Source organism: Phocoena phocoena, chromosome 18, assembly GCF_963924675.1.
Source record: "Phocoena phocoena chromosome 18, mPhoPho1.1, whole genome shotgun sequence".
Taxonomy (NCBI): domain Eukaryota; kingdom Metazoa; phylum Chordata; class Mammalia; order Artiodactyla; family Phocoenidae; genus Phocoena; species Phocoena phocoena.
Window position 1 is genome coordinate 8514476 of NC_089236.1, and position 20942 is coordinate 8535417.

The window sequence follows — 20942 nt, forward strand, 5'->3', positions numbered from 1 at the left end:
CTCACTCCAGCCTCCTCTTAGGATTTTAGACCGGATCTGATGAGAGGTAAGAGACTATGGTTGGGATACAGTCTACTTGTAGTTATAAAAGAGCTCTTTTTTTTTTTTTTTTTTTTTGCCTCTGGCCCATATACCGATTGAACTTTCTGCTGTAGTCTTTTGTTTCATCTCTGCAGGTACCTGAATAGTCTGCTGATGTCTAGATACCAGAAACTATCAGATTCTTTAATCAGGAACTTTTTTAATATTTAAGGAATCTGTGAATTAGGAAATCCTGCTGCACTAATTGAAAGGCAGAATTACTACCTCTAATTAAATTGGAATCTTTCTATGGTGAATTTCATGAAAACTGTTGTAATTAGTCATGCTTATTAGAGCCTGATAGCCATTCACTAACCTCAGTGTTGGTATTTCAAGGTAGTATTTCATCACACTCAGACTTGCACATTGGTGGGTTTTTTGCACAGTTGTGTATGCACGTCTTCCTATACCACCCAACTGTTACACGTCTGTCACCTAAGGATGTGTAAATAGCAGAAGCAGCAGCTTTAATATCTCTCTGCACTGTGGATTCACGTCAGCTTCCCAAAAGGACAACCAGCTAGGGTTTTTAGGCAAACTTCTCTTTAAATAGAGGTTCCTCTTACTTCAACAGACCTAGTAAGGTAAATCTAGAAAATAGTAAATCTAGAAAATAATTTCTAGATTTAGCTGCCCACTGAGTATAGTGATAGAATCAAAGTAATGCTGTCCTGAAAGGAGACTCAGAAACGGTTCAGGTCAGATAAGGAATATTTATGTTACACTTGACAAAGTACTAGCTTATTTTCCAAATTATAAATTAAAAAATAACTTTAAAAATAGCTATTTCTTAGCAGAGCAGCTCAGCCTGGCACCCCTTACTTAATCTCGTAACACTTTCACCAGAAATCTGAAAACTCACCCTAACCCAGAAAGAAAATAGTATTAATAGCTAAAACCAGACAGAATTGTTGAAAGGTTGCATTTAGCCGCCGAATGAGGTGATCTTTCCAATGAGCTCACAAACTCATTTTTTTCTGTGTACTGTTCAACTTGAAGTTTGTTTTCCTTGTTATGAATGTTCTTGGTTTCATACAGATGAAAAGTTGTTCTTTTGTGACTGTTAAATGGAACTTTTTCGGCCATGAAATGAAATTTAATGCACCATGAGAGTAAAAGTTTCACTGAACCTTATAGCAAATAAAACATATGGAAAGTATCATGAAGTAATACCAAAAAAAAAAAAAAAAAAACCCAAAGGGGTTTTTACTTCAACTTAATAGTATCCAATTCAGTTCATCCATGGGTGAGGCCATAATTTTTATGTCCAGTGACTATGAGAAGATTATCAAAGTTTCTTCTTTTTGAGAGTACAAATCAGGTGAAGATTATTCCTCAAGTTATTTTCAGTCTAGCCTTTTCTGATTATATGCTTCTTCTTTCTATGTATAGAGACATCATTTTTAACACAAAAGATCATTTGAAAATACATCATCATTTTTTAAGTGACAGAAAATACCAATAAAAGTAAATTCAGGGACTTCTCTTGTGGTCCAGTGGTTAAGACTTCGCCTTCCAATGCAGAGGGTGCAGGTTCGATGCCTGGTCAGGGAGCTAAGATCCCACATGCCTCGTGGCCAAAAAAACCAAAAAAAATAAAACAGAAGCAATATTGTAACGAATTCAATAAAAAGACTAAAAAAAAACGGTCCACGTTAAAAAGTAAGTTCATTAATATGACATAATAAGCATTGAAGGCCCATTCCTACAATCACTATGATATAATATCGCTATATTTCCGCACAGCATTTTGCATTTTGACTTTCCTGAAAGCCATTAATACAGTTTTAGGCAGCAGCAATCTTTAGCACTGTAGTCACTTTAACTGGCTAAAATTCCACAGGTCATGCTAACAATAAGAAGACATTTTATTAGGTAATTTTGATGGTCACTTACGTATGTATCTAGTATTTCCGACTTAAACGATTCTTAAAATTCAGCATTCCATATGATGGTATTTCCTGATGCCTTTAGGGGTTTCTACTCAATTCGTAAGTTGTAATCACGGAAGTTTGGTGGAGGTTAGATACTATAATCTTTAAATATTTTGATTGACCTAAAGTGTAGGTATTGCTTTTCTTTAATTGAGGTGTGTTCACATACCATGAAATTCATCCTTTAAAATTGTACAGTTCAGTGAGTATTCACAAAGCTGTACCATTAATTCCAGAAGGTTGCCTTTTAATAACACTTCAAAAGAGAGAGTAGGTGAGTAGATTTTCATATTTTTTTTTCAACTCTTTACCCCCTGGAGTGTTCCTTTTATTTTTACCAGAATACCAAACCTTTTTTTTCTTAAAGTAATTGGGTCATTTCAGTTTTAACTGGGAAATTTTGATTGGCTGCATGACTTTGGGTACGTAATGAATACTATATGATGGTTATCATGAAGACGATGCTGCCTATGAAATTGCCTTTTTTATCTCATGTGTAAAACAAAAATTCAAGATACTTAGGGGCTGTGGAACTTCTACAGGAATGAAAATGCTTAGCCGCGAGTCAAGCCAAATTCCAATTCAGAAATGGCAGCAAGGGCAGCATCCCCCTTCACTCGGCTTCTAGCTGTTGGTTCAGATAACGGCGCTGTGTCACCAAATCCCACCTGAGAAGAGGCTTCTCTGTGGTGCTGAGTGGAGTGGTTTCCATTCTCTAGTGTTGGCTACTGACCTGTCAGTAACACCCTGAGAGGCACTTGGCTGGAAAGGCTTGTAGAGTGTGTGTCACATTCCTTTCCATCTAAATAATGCCCCGTATGTACCAGATTGGTCAGTCAGGATGTTCTAATTCCAGAGATTTACAGCCAGCACATTGGGATCAATGTCTTACCCCATAAGTATCAGCTCTGTGGCTTCATGCATACCCACTTCCCAAGGTTTTCTGGGATTCCCAGTGGTTAGCATAATAAATTGTGAACTTCTCAAAGGCAAAAACTATCATGCTTAACGCTCAGGATGGACAGTGGGAACGAGACAGTGGTTCCCACTGCTAAAAGTAGGTCGTTACTATCAGAATTGCCTCCCCTCCTCCCTTTGGTGTCCAAGAAAATGAAATGCCTTTCAGACAGATTAGGGATTCTTCTTCCCACACATTCAGTGAAAATTTTTACTTTAATCAGTATGCTTAAAGTATACAATACAATAAGCTACAGGGCTTTAAAATCTATGATTTGATGAATTTTGATAAATGCGTACGCTGGTGTCAGCATCACCTCAGTCCAGATACAGAACATTTCCGTCATCCCCAGGAGTTTCCTGTGCCCCTGTGCAGACAGCCCAGGCCACCACCCAGGGCCTCAGGTAACTATTGATCTATATATAGATTAATTCCCATTTTCTAGAATTTTGTATAAACGGAAGCTCTAGTTTGTTTCATTCACCATAATGTATTTAAGGCGCTTCCATTCATTATTTATCAGTAATTCATTCATCTTTATTGCTGAGTAGAATTCCATTTAATGGATATACCACAACGTGTTTCTTTAGTTTCCTTTGAATGGCCTTTGGGTCAAAAAACAGTGTTTTGAGTACAGTTTGAACCAGCACAGGTCTTTTTTTTTCCTATTCTTTTTCAGATTCTTTTCCATTATAGGTTATTATAAGGTATTGAATACAGTTCCCTGTGCTATACAGTAGGTCCTTGTTGTTTATCTCTTATATATATAGTAGTTTGTATCTGCTAATCCCAAACTCCTATTATCCCTCCCCACCCCCTTCCCCTTTTGGTAACCATAAGTTTATTTTCTATGTCTTTGAGTAGCCAGCACAAGTCTTGATTTCCATAGATCATGCTAATAATTATAACAATGTATATTTTGCAGGGTATGTTTTTAAGTTTTATTGGAGCATAGCTGATTTACAATATTGTGTTCATTTCTTCTGTCTGGCAAAGTGACTCAGTTATACATACATTTAAGTTATTTTTGATAGTAGCTTATAGATAGATAGGTAGGTAGATAGATAGTACTTTCTATAGTAACTTCCAAGTGTGACTGTACTTCAGGCTATGAATTATACAAAGAGGAATAAGACAGATTTTTATAAGAATAACTGCCATTGTTTGGCTTACCTGTCATGTTTCAGACATACTAATTTTCACATTAACCCTAGCAGATAGGTAATAGTTCATGTTTCTCTAGTGCCTGCTGAGTGCCAGGCACTGTTCTTAATACTTGAATAACATCAACTCACCTAATTTTTCACATTAACATCATGAGATATGTACTCTTATACCCCACTTCACATACAAGGAAAAAACTTGTCAAAAGTCACACAGTAAGTGGTGGGGCTGGTACTCAGTGTAGACCACCCATCTCCTGGATCCTTGCTCTTAACCACTACACTCGTGGCCCCCTTCATTTTTAGTCGGAGATGCTGAACCTGGGAGATTTAATAAAACCTTACCAAAGGTGGTGGAGTTAGGGTTAATGTCCTGATTCAAATCCTGATTTGATTGACTCCAAAGTCCAAGCTCTAATCTTCTCGGGAAAGGATGTGTATGTGAGTAACCAGGATGAATTTGGTTACGTACACAAGAACTAGAGAATACCAGAAGAGCAACCAAGAGTGAAATCTCTGTCACTTCTTGTAGGAGTGACCAGGGAAAGTGCGGTGGAGTGAATGAACCTTAAGAGACAAGTATGATTTTTTGATGAGAGGTGGTTTGGTTGGGTCTGAGAAGAGTGTGAGTGTGTGTGTGTTAGTGGTGCCAGAAGATAAATCAGAACATGATTGATTTCAAGTCCCCAAGAACATCCCTGGGGAATGTAAACATTTGAGGAGAAAGACCAGCCTATGAAGGACACAGAAAAGGGATGTCTAAAGAAGTCGGAAGAGAAAACGTGGGGGATGGCGTGAGTCAAGTGGAAAGAAGGGAATCATCAATAGTGTTTCATTGCAGCTGAAAGACCAGAAAGAAAAGTACTGAAAGACGTCCACCAGATTTATTGTTTGGAAATTCACTGGGGCTTCTCGGGGGACTATTTTTAGTGGTGACAGGAAAGTCAGATTGCAGATGGTTGAAAAAGGAGTAGGGGAGGAAGGGAAGACAGGAAGTGTAGACCACTCATTGGCGAACTAAGGATGAGAAGTAGGGGAGGAAGGGAAGACAGGAAGTGTAGACCGCTCATTGGCGAGCTAAGGATGAGAAGGGGGTGGAAAGAAAACAGTAGCCAGAGGTGGAAGTGTGGTGAAGGCAGATGCTAAGATGAAAAGCTCTAAGCATGTTGATAGCTGAGAAAAAGAGCCAGGAGTGTGGGGGAGGCTGGCATCTGGGGAGTGGGGAGCTGGGTGACCATGCAGAGTCCCAGAGGAGGCAGGGAAAGATCCATCCACGTGTAAATGTCCACTCAGTGGACATAACGTGCACAACTGGTGTATATATTGGGACAAAAAAATCCAAAATACCAACAAAGAAACAGATGAGTGAAGGTGGCATCTTGCGTTTCTCAGTAGCTGCTGTAGTTTTTACAAAAATGCCTGTGGGAGATGCTCTTTTGTTCAGTTAAAATGAAGATTAACTTTGTAGCCAAATTTAATTGAAGTTTCCCCTCCAATGTTCAGATAATAGATTTGTCCTTGGGACTGTTAGATTTGGCAGAGAGTTGGCTTCTCTGAAATGTGCAAAGCCAGCTGCAAATAGGACAGGTTCTCTCAAGAGTTTTTAGTTCTTAGAAAAAGCGCCAAAATATTCCTCCAGATTTGAACGTGCCTTCTCATTTCATATCACAGGGTAACAGGCAGCATCTTACTTGCTAATACCTGAACTGATCTGAGATACTCTCCATCATTCTCTTGATCTGGGGATTTCCCCCCAATATTCTGGGTAAGAATCAGCATATATTGTCTTGTTTAAAGAAATCCGTTTGTAACTGAAGAGAATAAAAGGGAAACACAGTGTCATCCGTTTCTATTAGCCCCCTTCTTCCATAGATGTCCAATGGTTTTCTTTTCTTTTCTTTTCTTTTTTTTGCGGTACGTGGGCCTCTCACTGTTGTGGCCTCTCCCGTTGCGGAGCACAGGCTCCGGACGCACAGGCTCAGCGGCCATGGCTCACGGGCCCAGCCGCTCTGCGGCATGTGGGATCTTCCCGGACCGAGGCACGAACCCGTGTGCCCTGCATCGGCAGGCGGACTCTCAACCACTGCGCCACCAGGGAAGCCCTCTCCAATGGTTTTAACTAGTGCTCATGAATTCTTATTAGAAACCTAGCCAGGTCGGTGTGAAGTGGTGCTCATTTTTACCTGTGGACAAACTGAGGCACCATCAAGGAGGCTGAGTCTTCCGCCAGAAGTTCAGTGATCCCTGCAGGCAAACAAAATGACCGGAGTGTATCTTCAAGATGATTCCAACCCCCAGGTCCCTGATTGCCCCTCGTCATGTAGGGAGAGACTTTTGGGGAGAAATGGTCAGTATTCAGAACTGTGACTTCTCAGCCTTATTCCTTAGATCTGTTTCCAAGGTTGAATCACAGTTAGCACAAATAAGATCTGAATAAAAAAAATATGTGTCAGACACGAAGGTATTTTGAACCTCATTTTTCTTTGGTTCAGCCTGAGGAAGGTGCCTGCTGCTGTGTGCCGATTGTTCTGGATGAAATGCCTTAGTGGCATCGAAGAGGGATCCCAGTTGCATCCTCCCTGTGTTCTGGTGAAGAGGGATCCCATCCTCCCTGTGTTCTGGTGAAGAGGGATCCCATCCTCCCTGTGTTCTGGTGAAGAGGGATCCCATCCTCCCTGTGTTCTGGTGAAGAGGGATCCCATCCTCCCTGTGTTCTGGTGAAGAGGGATCCCATCCTCCCTGTGTTCTGGTGAAGAGGGATCCCATCCTCCCTGTGTTCTGGTGAAGAGGGATCCCATCCTCCCTGTGTTCTGGTGAAGAGGGATCCCATCCTCCCTGTGTTCTGGTGAAGAGGGATCCCATCCTCCCTGTGTTCTGGTGAAGAGGGATCCCATCCTCCCTGTGTTCTGGTGAAGAGGGATCCCATCCTCCCTGTGTTCTGGTGAAGAGGGATCCCATCCTCCCTGTGTTCTGGTGAAGAGGGATCCCATCCTCCCTGTGTTCTGGTGAAGAGGGATCCCATCCTCCCTGTGTTCTGGTGAAGAGGGATCCCATCCTCCCTGTGTTCTGGTGAAGAGGGATCCCATCCTCCCTGTGTTCTGGTGAAGAGGGATCCCATCCTCCCTGTGTTCTGGTGAAGAGGGATCCCATCCTCCCTGTGTTCTGGTGAAGAGGGATCCCATCCTCCCTGTGTTCTGGTGAAGAGGGATCCCATCCTCCCTGTGTTCTGGTGAAGAGGGATCCCAGTTGCATCCTCCCTGTGTTCTGGTGAAGAGGGATCCCATCCTCCCTGTGTTCTGGTGAAGAGGGATCCCAGTTGCATCCTCCCTGTGTTCTGGTGAAGAGGGATCCCATCCTCCCTGTGTTCTGGTGAAGAGGGATCCCAGTTGCATCCTCCCTGTGTTCTGGTGAAGAGGGATCCCAGTTGCATCCTCCCTGTGTTCTGGTGAAGAGGGATCCCAGTTGCAGAAGTTCAGATCTGAAAATTTTTTGTTGACTACTCAGAACAGACATGTGTATTATAAAATTTCACTGCTGATGGTATCAAAATTCTAAGTCAGTGATGCATAAACAAGTTCTTATAATCAAAAACACTAGTTTCAAGACTTGAGAAGTTTGGTGTTTTTTTCTTTTTTAAACTCGGTTGCTTTTATAGCATCCCACCATTAAATTAAAAGGTTTCCTCTAAATTACATATTAAGAATTAAAGTCACTGTAGTCATGTTAGATTTTTTTTTTAAGAGAGAGGGACAATTACCCTTTATGTTTCTTTCCTACTTTCTGTAATACAGCTTTCTAGTTACACTTGGAAGCTTCCAGGAAGGTAAAATTAAAGCTTTAATTAACGTTAGTGGGAGTATGCGTTGCCCCAGGAAAAGAGGTGGAACTTAGTTTCAGCTCCGAACATTATGAAAGAGGTCACACATTTTAATCTTTCTAGTCCCAATAATAATGGTATTAAAAGGAATTTTACTAGTAGTAATGACTCAATTATTGAGTACTCTGTGTCATTCATCTTTCGGTTCTATGAGATAGGTTGGCATTATGTATCCTTATGTTACCTAAAAGTTAACTGAAGCTTAGAGAGGTTAAGTAAGGTCCAATAAGGGACCTAGGAGTCAAAGTCAACTCTCTCAGGTTCCAAAGTCCATGCACTGAACTGTTATATAATAATTAAAAGATGTTAAAATAGTATCTCATAAGCAAGGCTGGTGGCATAGTTAACAAATTGAATAAGCTCATATTAACTCTAGTGACATTGCTGGGTGACGTGTTTATTGAAATATCTCTGAGGACAGTAATACTGGGGTCGTTTGAGATTAGTGAAGTCCTACCTGTGTGGGGCACATTGTGGATTTTTTTAGGCCACACAAACTTCAGAGGTAGAAAGTGATTTATTAAATAAGCCCCTTGTATTCCCCAAATAAAACACCTTTTGATACAGAAGAGTCTCTCTAGACTTGTCTCACTGCCATGTCCTGCTGTACTATGGCCATCTTTTCTCTTACAGATTACAGAGAAACCCAGTGCGAAACAATTATAAAGTGAAAATGTAGCTAGTATGCACTGAAATTGTTCGAAAATTGAGGTAGAAGTCAAAGGCCTTTTTAGGTAGGTATGGGCACAAAGAGCTTTTAGAGTTTGTATTTTCTTAAGGGAGGGAGAGGTTGGAATGTCCCGAGGTTTGAGAAGCACAAACAGGGACCTTTCTCTTTTCCTATGGAAATGCTTGAAACCCCTACAGGTTTCTTCGTGACAGGAGAAAATTCCTGTTGGATGGGTTGGGACAGTAGTGCTCTTTGATTCAGGGGAAGAAAAGCACACAGTGCAGACTGAGAAGGGCAGCTTGCTCCTCACACAGCAGGCGAGATGCTCGCCACCCAGATCCTGCCAGGAAATATGAAGAAATGGGGTGGGGTTGGGTTCCTTCTGCAGCTCCAGCAGGAAAAGATAAAGAGTTGTGTAAGTACTATAGAAATCAGTTTTAAGTGACTGATGCCATCTTGGAAATTGAGACATTATAAAAATTTTTTTTCATGGTGACACAAATGATATATCATTTCCCCTGTTTTTAGTTTTTGTTTGTTTTTTTGTTTATGGAGAATTTCAAACATGTACTAAAGTGGGAAGACCGTGTAATGAACACAGTGACCATCAAAAGCAGTTATCAACTCATGGCCAATTTGTTACGCTCCCAGCTCCTCTCCTCAGTAGTATTTGAAGCAAATGCTAGAAACCATATCATTTAATCTCTAAGTATTTCAGCATGTATCTCCAAAAGATAAACATTCTTTTTTAAACAAAGACCATTATCACACCTAAAAAATTATAATAATCCCGTAACATCATCAAATATCTAATGTGTTCAAGTCACCAATGGTTTCATGAATGTCATACTTCCTCTTAACAGATTATTTGAATCCAGCCCCAGATCAGATCCACATAGTGCAATAGCCTTTAAAACAAAAATCAATAGGCTCCACCTCCATTTCTTTACTCTTTGCAACTTTTTATTGAAAAAATATCTTTTTTTACTTCAGTTTCCTTCAGTCGGGGTCTTGCTGATTGCATCCCTGTGGCTTAGTGTAACATATTCCTCTTACTCTTTCCTAACTCTTGTATTTCCTGAAAATTGGAAATTATATCTAAAGGCTTGGTTAGTTACAGGGTTTTTTTTTTTTTTCTGTTTGTTTTTATCAAAACTATTTCATAGTGTTTGCTTCCATCAGGAGGGGCTTAATGTCTATTTTGTTCTCTTTGGGCTGTTAGCAACCCCTGATGTTCAATGCCAAGTCTCACGATGTTTTTGGTCTGCCCATCTCTTCTGTTCACTGTCACTCAGTGAGCCAGGGCTTCTGGGCAAGGTCGAGTCACAGGCTGAGGTCTTCTAGCTTTGGACCACTAAGAATTTTGGGGGATCCATGACCCCAAAGTTTTGTTTTATTAGAATGATTTTTGAAAAACAAACATCATTCAATTAGTGAACCTCTAGTAAATAAGTAAATCTGTACTAAAATACAGAACAAAGACAAATTTTAAAACTATACAACGCACACTGTTCTTATTGGACAAGTGAGACCATTATTTTGAGCCTCCTCTGTCATAGTCTGTTTCTACTTGTTCTTTAAGTATCCATTGCTTACTCTGTGTTAATTTCATTTTACTACTTATTTAATGCTTTTTGAGACCCATGATGTCTTGAATGTGCAGACCTTGGATTCTTGCAGACTTTAGATTCCATGCGCTGATCTCCTGCAGGAGAACCTCAAGCAAGACCAGGCCTCTGCAGATCTCTTTTCTCAAGGGGGCATGAGCCTGATTGCTCTGCCTTGTTTTCAGATGGCTCTCTCCTGAGCTTCAGCAAGTTTGCTTCTCTCCTCTTTTTCAGTCTCCCCTCCTTCCCTCCCTTCCTTCCTTCCTTCCTTCCTTCTCCCTTTTCTCTTTACTTTTTAGCCAGCGCAATACTGTCTTCCCCTGGTCTAGTTTTTAACCTCTTGACGCTGATAAAATGTATGTGGATGCACAGCTAATCTTGGGAATGTTAAAATGTGAACTTGATTCTCTGTGCCCAAAGCTACCTTTCCAAATGCATAGGGATATATTCATTTAATAAACCCTAATAATAAGTTTCAACTCTGTACTAGGAGTGTAGGGAGACAGACAAGTTACAACACAGTGGAAATGCTGACAGGAAGAGATGCAAAGTGCCGTGTGACAAGGAACAGATGACTCTGCCTGGGAATAGTGGGGAATGGCTTAATCTTGGAAGTGACATTTAAACTAAGTCTTCAAAGAATATGATTAAGACAGCATATTTGTGTAAGAACCGTTCAGGAGAACTTAGTGTAAAAGTATGTTGTTTTACTGGGACATGGAATTCAAGTAATTAGCTAATGGACTTGACTTTTGAGTATAGCAACAACATACCATATTAACTTTGTCTTGCTAGACACAGTGAGACTTGCCATAGGCTATTTGCTTCATATGTATGCAAATACGTGAGCATAAAATATCATATTTATCACCATTCCCACCCAGATAGTAGTGGGGAAAAAATGACTTTTAGGCATGGGACGTTCCAGGATGTGGGTGGACAGAGTCACCTTCCATCCCCCACTGTGATAGGATCTCATCTTTTAGGATGAAAGGATGGCAGATTCCCAAGGTAAGGACTGCTGAGTAATTGCAGGGGTCTACAGATCCACATGTGTCTCAGCCATTTAGGTTTTTTTTTTTTTTTTAAGGCCACACCATGCAGCGTGTGGGATCTTAGTTCCCTGATCAGGGATCAAACCCATGCCCCCTGCGTTGGGAGCACAGAGTCTTAACCGCTGGACCTCCAGGGAAGTCCCAGCCATTAGCATTTGACTGAATACATTATAGTTTCCCATGTAGATGTAGCCCCACTTTCCTAATGTATATAAAATAAGTATTGCTGTTATAGTACAAAACCATTTAGAAGTATCATTGAAATCATAGTTTTAGCTCTGTCATTATGTATGGTTTTAAACAGCAAGATAGAATTACTACCTTGTATGTTTGGGGTATAAGTCTATGCTTGATGGTTAAGAATTCCTTGAAAATTTTTGACATTAAAATGGGTCCTTACAATAGAGTGGTGAAGGTTAGACAACATTGTAAATGCACTTAGTGTCGCAGAATTGTACACATAAAAATCGTATAAATGGTAAATCTTGCATCATATGTATTTTGCCACAATGAAAAAGTATATTAAAAAATTCCTTTAACTTATAGCAAAACACACATATGCCGATAAGAGGATCTCATAGTTGAAGAAACTGGACGTCATTAGCCTACAGCTTTGATTAATTTGGCAAATGTTTAACCGTTACCAAGCAGAGCCCTGCCCTGTAACTTTAAGTGCTTGGGAAAAATAGAGGGGACTGCATTTCTGCAGCTTATAGTCTACTGGGGGTGTCAGTCAGCTCATCACCCTTGGTAAGTGCTATAAAAGGAAAAGTATAATATACTTTGAAGAGGCAATGTTTATTAGCCCTTAAGAAGGCAGCATTCTTTTTATTTTAGGTGAATATGCATTTTGAAGCTGTGTATTTTGCAAATGAGAGCAATTAATTCATATGGTTCCTGGTAAAGCTTTAGATACCCAGACTGAGCCGATCTCTTCAAGAACAGAGACTCTATGGGGTGGGGTGGGGCTCGCATCCACCTTAGGGTATATGTCACCTTTTCAGTGGAGAGGAATGGAGAACCGAGTCAGGGAAAGGATCTTTGGGATCAGCAAAATGTAAATGGAATCTTTCTGGGACATCATCATTAGCTAAAGTAAAACACTATTTTTTTTTAACGTCTTTATTGGAGTATAATTGCTTTACAGTGGTGTGTTAGTTTCTGCTTTATAACAAAGTGAATCAGCTATACATATACATTTATCCCCACATCCCCTCCCTCTTGCGTCTCCCTCCCACCCTCCCTATCCCACCCCTCTAGGTGGTCACAAAGCACCAAGTGATCTCCCTGTGCTATGCGGCGGCTTCCCACTAACTATCTGTTTTGCATTTGATAGTGTATATATGTCCATAACACTCTCTCATATCGTCCCAGCTTAACCTTTCCCCTCCTTGTGTCCTCAAGTCCATTCTCTACGTCTGCATCTTTATTCCTATCCTGCCCCTAGGTTCTTCAGAAACTTTTTTTTTTCTTTTAGATTCCATATATACGTGTTAGCATATGCTATTTGTTTTTCTCTTTCTGACTTACTTCACTCTGTATGACAATCTCTAGGTCCATCCACCTCACTACAAATAACTCAATTTCGTTTCTTTTTATGGCTGAGTAATATTCCGTTGTACATACGTGCCACATCTTCTTTACCCATTCATCTGTCAGTGGACACTTAGGTTGCTTCCATGACCTGGCTATTGTAAATAGTGCTGCAGTGAACACTGTGGTACGTGTCTCTTTTTGAATTACGGTTTTCTCAGGGTATATGCCCAGTAGTGGGATTGCTGGGTTGCATGTTAGTTCTATTTTTTAGTTTTTTAAGGAACCTCCCTACTGTTCTCCATAGTGGCTGTATCAATTTACATTCCTACCAACAGTGCAAGAGGGTTCTCTTTTCTCCGCATCCTCTCCAGCATTTATTGTTTGTAGATTTTTTGATGATGGCCATTCTGACTGCTGTGAGGTGATACCTCATTTGTAGTTTTGATTTGCATTTCTCTAATGATTAGTGATGTTGAGCATCCTTTCATGTGTTTGTTGGCAATCTGTATGTCTTCTTTGGAGAAATGTCTATTTAGGTCTTCTGCCCATTTTGGGAGTGGGTCGTTTGTTCTTTTGATATTGAGCTGCCTGAGCTGCCTGAGCTGCCTGTATATTTTGGAGATTAATCCTTTGTCAGTTGCTTCATTTGCAAATATTTTGTCCCATTCTGAGGGTTGTCTTTTGGTCTTGTTTATGGTTTCCTTTGCTGTGCAAAAGCTTTGAAGTTTCGTTAGGTCCCATTTGTTTATTTTTGTTTTTATTTCCATTTCTCTAGGAGGTGGGTCAAAAAGGATCTTGCTGTGATTTATATCATAGTGTACTGCTTATGTTTTCCTCTAAGAGTTTTATAGTGTCTAACCTTACATTTAGGTCTTTAATCGATTTTGAGTTTATTTTTGTGTATGGTGTTAGGGAGTGTTCTAATTTCATTCTTTTACATGTAGCTGTCCAGTTTTCCCAGCACCACTTATTGAAGAGGCTGTCTTTTCTCCATTGTATATGCTTGCCTCCTTTATCAAAGATAAGTTGACCATATGTGCATGAGTCTGTCTGTGCTTTCTATCCTGATCCATTGATCTATATTTTTGTTTTTGTGCCAGTACCATACTGTCTTGATTACTGTAGCTTTGTAGTATAGTCTGAAGTCGGGGAGCCTGAATCCTCCAGCTCCATTTTTCTTTCTCAAGATTGCTTTAGCTTATCAGGGTCTTTTGTGTTTCCATACAAATTGTGAACTTTTGTGTTGTAGTTCTGTGAAAAATGCCATTGGTAGTTTTATAGGGATTGCACTGAATCTGTAGATTGCTTTAGGTAGTATAGTCATTTTCACAATGTTTATTCTTCCAATCCAAGAACATGGTGTATCTCCCCATCTGTTTGTACCATTTTTAATCTCTTTCATGAGTGTCATAGTTTTCTGCATACAGGTCTTTTGTCTCCTTAGGTAGGTTTATTCCTAGGTATTTTATTCTTTTTGTTGCAGTGGTAAATGGGAGTGTTTCCTTAATTTCTCTTTTAGTTTTTTCATCATTAGTGTATTGGAATGCAAGAGATTTCTGTGCATTAATTTTGTATCCTGCTACTTTCCAAATTCACTGATTAGCTCTAGTAGTTTTCTGGTAGCATCTTTAGGATTCTCTATGTATAGTATCATCTCATCTACAAACAGTGACAGTTTTACCTCTTCTTTTCCGACTTGGATTCCTTTTATTTCTTTTTCTTCTCTGATTGCTGTGGCTAAAACCTCCAAAACTATATGGAATAATAGTGGTGAGAGTGGGCAACCTTGTCTTGTTCCTGATCTTAGTGGAAATGGTTTCAGTTTTCACCATTGAGAACGATGTTGGCTGTGGGTTTGTCATATATGGCCTTTATTATGTTGAGGTAAGTTCCCTCTGTGCCCATTTTCTGTAGGGTTTTTATCATAAATGAGTTGAATTTTGTCAAAAGCTTTTTCTGCATCTATTGAGATGATCATATAATTTTTCTCCTTCAACTTGTTAATATGGTTTATCACATTGATTGATTTGCCTATACTGAAGAATCCTTGCATTCTTGGGATAAACCCCACTTGATCATGGTGTATGATCCTTTTAGTGTGCTGTTAGATTCTGTTTGCTAGTATTTTGTTGAGGATTTTTGCATCTATGCTCATCAGTGATATTGGCCTGTAGTTTTCTTTCTTTGTGACATCTTTGTCTGGTTTTGGTATGGGGGCAATGGTGCCCTCGTAGAATGAGTTTGGGAGTGTTCCTCTCTCTGCTGTATTTTGGAAGAGTTTGAGAAGGATAGGTGTTAGCTCTTCTGTCAGTGTTTGATAGAATTCACCTGTGAAGCTGTCTGGTCCTGGGCTTTTGTTTGTTGGAAGGTTTTTAATCACAGTTTCAATTTCAGTGCTTGTGATTGGTCTGTTTATATTTTCTATTTCTCCCTGGTTCAGTCTTGGAAGGTTGTGCTTTTCTAAGAATTTGTCCATTTCTTCCAGGTTGTCCATTTTATTGGCATAGAGTTGCTTGTAGTAATCTCTCATGATCCTTTGTATTTCTGCAGTGTCAGTTGTTATGTCTCCTTTTTCCATTTCTAATTCTATTACTTTGAGTCTTCTCCCTTTTTTTTCTTGATGAGTCTGGCTAATGGTTTATCAGTTTTGTTTATGTTCTCAAAGAACCAGCTTTTAATTTTACGGATCCTTGCTATCCTTTCCTTCATGTCTTTTTCATATATTTCTGATCTGATTTTTATGATTTCTTTCCTTCTGCTAACGTTGGGGGTTTTTTTGTTCTTCTTTCTCTTATTGCTTTAGGTGTAAGGTTAGGTTGTTTATCTGAGTTGTTTCTTGTTTCTTGAGGTAGGATTGTATTGCTTTAAACTTCCTTCTTAGAACTGCTTTGGCTGTATCCCATAGGTTTTGGGTTGCTGTGTTTCATTGTCATTTGTTTCTAGGTATTTTTTGATTTCCGCTTTGATTTCTTCAGTGATCTCTTGGTTACTTAGTAGCATATTGTTTAGCCTCCATGTGTTTGTATTTTTTGCAGATTTTTCCCTATAATTGATATCTAATCTCATAGCACTGTGGTCAGAAAAGATACTTGATATGACTTCAGTTTTCTTAAATTTACCAAGGCTTGATTTGTGACCCATGATATGATCTGTCCTGGAGAATGTTCCCATGAGCACTTGAGAAGAATGTGTATTCTGTTGTTTTTGGCTGGAATGTCCTGTAAATGTCCTATAAATATCAATTAAGTCCATCTTGTTTAATGTATCATTTAAAGCTTGTGTTTCCTTATTTATTTTAATTTTGGATGATCTGTCCATTGGTGAAAATAGGGTGTTAAAGTCACCTAGTATGATTGTGTTACTGTCGATTTCCCCTTTTATGGCTGTTAGCATTTGCTTTATGTATTGAGGTGCTCTTATGTTGGGTGCATAAGTATTTACAGTTGTTATATCTTCTTCTTGGATCGATCCCATGATCATTATGTGTGTCCTTCTTTGTCTCTTGTAATAGTCTTTATTTTAAAGTCTATTTTGTCTGATATGAGAATTGCTACTCCAGCTTTCTTTTGATTTCCATTTGCATGGAATATCTTTTTCCATCCCCTCACTTTCAGTCTGTATGTATCCCTAGGTCTGAAGTGGGTCTCTTGTAGACAGCATACACATGGGTCTAGTTTTTGTATCCATTCAGCCAGTCTGTGTCTTTTGGTTGGGGCATTTAATCCATTTACATTTAAGATAATTATCAATATGTATGTTCCTATTACTGTTGTCTTAATTTGGGGGGGTTGTTATTGTAGGTCTTTTCCTTCTCTTGTGTTTCCTGCCTAGAGAAGTTCCTTTAGCATTTGTTGTAAAGCTGGTTTGGTGGTGCTGAATTCTCTTAGCTTTTGGTTGTTTGTAAAGGTTTTAATTTCTCTGTGGAATCTGAATGAGATCCTTGCTGGGTAGAGTAACCTTGGTTGTAGGTTTTTCCCTTTCATCACTTTAAATATGTCCTGCCACTCCCTTCTGGCTTGCAGAGTTTCTGCTGAAACATTGGCTCTTAACCTTATGGGGATTCCCTTGTATGTTATTTGTTGTTTTTCCCTTGCTGCTTTTAATATTTTTTCTTTGAATCTAATTTTTGATAGTTTGATTAATACGTGTCTTGGCGTGTTTCTCCTTGGTTTTTTCCTGTATAGGACTCTGTGCTTCCTGGACTTGATAGACTATGTCCTTTTCCATATTAGGGAAGTTTTCAACTATAATCTCTTCAAATATTTTCTCAGTCCCTTTCTTTTTCTCTTCTTCTGGCACCCCTATAATTCGAATGTTGGTGCATTTAATGTTGTCTCAAAGTTCTCTGAGGCTGTCCTCAATTCTTTTCATTCTTTTTTCTTTATTCTGCTCTGCAGTAGTTATTTCCACTGTTTTATCTTCCAGGTCACTTATCCATTCTTCTGACTCAGTTATTCTGCTATTGATCCCTTCTAGAGAATTTTTAATTTCATTTATTGTGTTGTTCATCATTGTTTGTTTGCTCTTTAGTTCTTCTAGGTCCTTGTTACACATTTCTTGTATTTTCTCCATTCTATTTCCAAGATTTTGGATCATCTTTACTATCATTACTCTGAATTCTTTTTCAAGTAGACTGCCTGTTTCCTCTTCACTTGTTTGGTCTGGTAGGTTTATCCCTTGCTCCTTCATCTGCTGTGTATTTTCTCTGTGTTCTCATTTTGCTTAACTTACTGCATTTGGGGTCTCCCTTTTGCTGGCTGCAGGTTCGTAGTTCCCATTGTTTTTGGTGTCTGTCCCCAGTGGCTAAGGTTGGTTCTGTGGGTTGTGTAGGCTTCCTGGTGGAGGGGACTGGTGTCTGCGTTCTGGTGGATGAGGCTGAAACTTGTCTTTGTGGTGGTCAGGATGACGTCCGCTGGTATGTTTTGGGGTGTCTGTGAACTTACTATGGTTTTAAGCAGCCTCTCTGCTAATGGGTGGGGTTGTGTTCCTGTCTTGCTAATTATTTGGCATGGGGTGTCTGGCACTGTAGCTTGCTGGTCGTTGAGTGAAGCTGGGTCTTAGCGTTGAGATGGAGATCTCTGGGAGAGCTTTCACCGTTTGATGTTACGTGGTGCCAGGAGGTCTCTGGTGGACCAATGTCCTGAACTCGGCCTGATATCCAGCAAGAGCATCAAGACCCTGTCAGCCACACAGCTCCAAACTCCGGAACTCCACTCTCCAGAGGCCCTCCTCTGGACGCGCTTCCTCTCCCCTTCCGTGCAGGTCAAAAACACTATTTTTTGATGTGTAACTTTTTGCGTGGTTTCTAATCCTAAGTCAAATTTGGGTCAATATTAACTTCCAAAAAAAGAGAAAGATACAGGTAAGGCTAAATAGTTACAAAATGCCCTCCTGAAAAGTCAGTTAAGGCTTCCTAATGTAAACGAAGAAATAATCATTAGGAAAATTTACTTCTGTAGACCTTTGTCACTTCCCAGATGGTTTTTGCAGAGATTTGGATGTGTCGCAGGCCAAAATATCATGCTCAGAGATCACCGATTATACCTAGTAAGTGTGTAATTGTAGGTTGTCCATCCTTCAGAGTAATAATTATACCCTATTTTGTTTCTAAATCTTAGGACCTGGAATAGTGTATCACTTTCAACTTTTTATTATCTATCAAGTCCCAAGATAGGTAGTGAAATTTCAAACAAATTCCCTAGGTTTTATTATGTGGTTTCCTTTGAAAACACAGGATCACTTATAGCATCAGGTTTGAATGTCTTGGTCAAATGTGTGAAGATGAATAGTAAAAATCCTGGTGGTGATGATCAAACGCTATACTTTAAGGTTTGAATAGTAAGGAAGAGTTTCTCATATATTTGAAAACTGGCGTCTCTTCATCCCATAAAGGGAGAAATAGATGAGAACAATTTTAATAATAATGACATTTCTTTTGTAATATTTAAAAGCCTCTAGTAATTTTTCTCGCCTGTGTTTCTTTCTAGGAAAAGCCATTGACAAAATCTCTACAACGTGGAGAAGACCCCCAGTTTGATCAAGTATGTAATATATATTAGATACTGCTTTTTATTTGTTTGAAGATGTACAAAGGCAAGGGCTGAATGCTCACTATGGTGTATTGATGAACTTCGTCAAAGAGGATACAGGAGTGTGATCTTAGGAACTGTGTCCTGCAGCTTTGACAGTGACAGCTTGTAGTAGATGTTTAGTAAATGTCTGTTGGTTTGAATTGGAAAGAACTGAAGTGTTGAAATAATATGAGGAGGTCATCAGTCTTTGGTTACCAGAAAAGATAAAGGAATTTCCATTCAAAACCTTGTTGAGATTCTTCTGGAAAAACGGTACCATATGACGATCAGATCTCTGCCCTAGAGCTTTCTTATATTTTAACCAGCGTTTTGTTGAATGCCAGCTATATGCTTGACACAGCACTAGGCTCTGGTGATACAAAATCTAGGACCAATTTTAGCAATCCTGTGAGAGAGACAGACCACCTAAGCAATAATTATAAAACAGTATAGTAACTTAGATTCTAATAAAGTGATACATGAACAAAACAGTTTTAGACAGAATAAATACAAAGAAGGTCCTTTGAAAATAGATCAGGACTAGTAAAAGGACTTCCAACTCTAAACAGCAGGTAATAAACATAGGAAACTAGAATCTTATCAATCCTGGTTGAGTCACTTCAGGAGGGCTTTAGGTGTGTTTAGAATGGTGGATAACAGGACATCAGAGGAGGTCGGAAATGTGTTTGTGGTGTTTCCTAAACGTCTGCATTTAATGACAAAGAGGACAGCATGTTCTTCTTTATAAACCTCATTTGGTGCCAGTAGCAGAGGCAAAATCCCACGGGATGCACCATGGCCTGATCTAATACAGTGGGATTTTTATACTGTCTTACGGAGAACACGCAGAGAGTACGCTTTCTGCAGTGCTTTGAAATTGCCTTTAATGTGGAATCAAGAGAAAATGCTTTGGCTGTTAAAGTTCAGACTTGTTCGATCCAGAAATGTTAAGGCCTGACTATAGAGACAGAATCCTCCATTCTCTATTTTATAAACTGTTGGCTGAGGGAGACCTCACAAGTTTGCTGTCACGGCAGGTCTTGGAAGGCTGGTGCGGCCCTGGCTTTGCTCTCTGTTGCTGGCAGAGCTGGCTGTTCTCTGGAACGCTGGTGGAATGGAGTATGGACTTCGTCTCTCTGTGCCATGGAGCTGACTTCTCTCCTCATATTATCCTTAGTTGCTGTTACCTGGTCCCACTTGGGAGGTCAGGGACCTGGGGTGAATGTTTGGGGTCGTTATTTTCGAAATGTGGCAAGTGTGGCTCTTTCCGTTCTCCTTAAGAATATAAATATTATCTGTCTTCCATAATTTTTCACTCTATTTTATTTTCTTTGTCTCTTTCCTCTTAGATTATCACTGTCCTTCCCTCAAAAAACTTGTTTTCTTTTTCTCCAGCTTAGTGTACTTCTTTCTTTTTCCTCTGGGAGAATGGTACTTTAGCATTTTAACATTACATATAATAGTTATCCCAAATAATTTGGCCTAGACACAATGTCTCATTTATTATTCAGCACTCTATTTCTGCATTTCAGCATTGTGGGAGAGAGATCGACTTTGGGGTTTAAATCCCAACTTTGCCACTTAATTAGCTATAATACTTTTAACCTTGCTGCTCAAAATGTTGAAATGCAGAATCACTGCCCTGCCTTGATATACTGAGTCAGATTCTGCAGCTTAACGAGATCTCCAGGTGACCCCCACCCACACTGATGCTTGAGAACCACTGCTTGTAACACATCTCTGTGTATTAAAGACACTTTAGGGGTGAACCAGTAGTGAGTTGGTCACTGAGGACTTTCAAATAAGGCACATGAAATTATCCTCTGATTGTAAAATCATAAATTTATGCGTGAACCACGAGAGAAGACAACCTACGAAGTTGGTCTCATTTTAAAGAGATAGCAAGATCCCCAGGCCGGAAGGAAATGTGACTGAAGTTGGTCCCTCTGTGGATTCAGTGAAAAAGAAAGTCAGCCAAGTCACCTTTGAA

General features: G+C 39.6%; 1 protein-coding gene across 2 annotated transcripts in view; it reads left to right on the top strand.

The window, feature by feature from the left end:
* FRY (FRY microtubule binding protein) overlaps positions 1-20942 on the top strand; it is a 251865-nt gene that overhangs the window by 52839 nt on the left and 178084 nt on the right. For both annotated transcript variants that reach the window (XM_065896299.1, XM_065896300.1), the window contains exon 3: positions 18869-18922. In XM_065896299.1, the coding sequence (XP_065752371.1) occupies positions 18869-18922 (54 nt within the window). The remainder of the gene's footprint in view (positions 1-18868; positions 18923-20942) is intronic.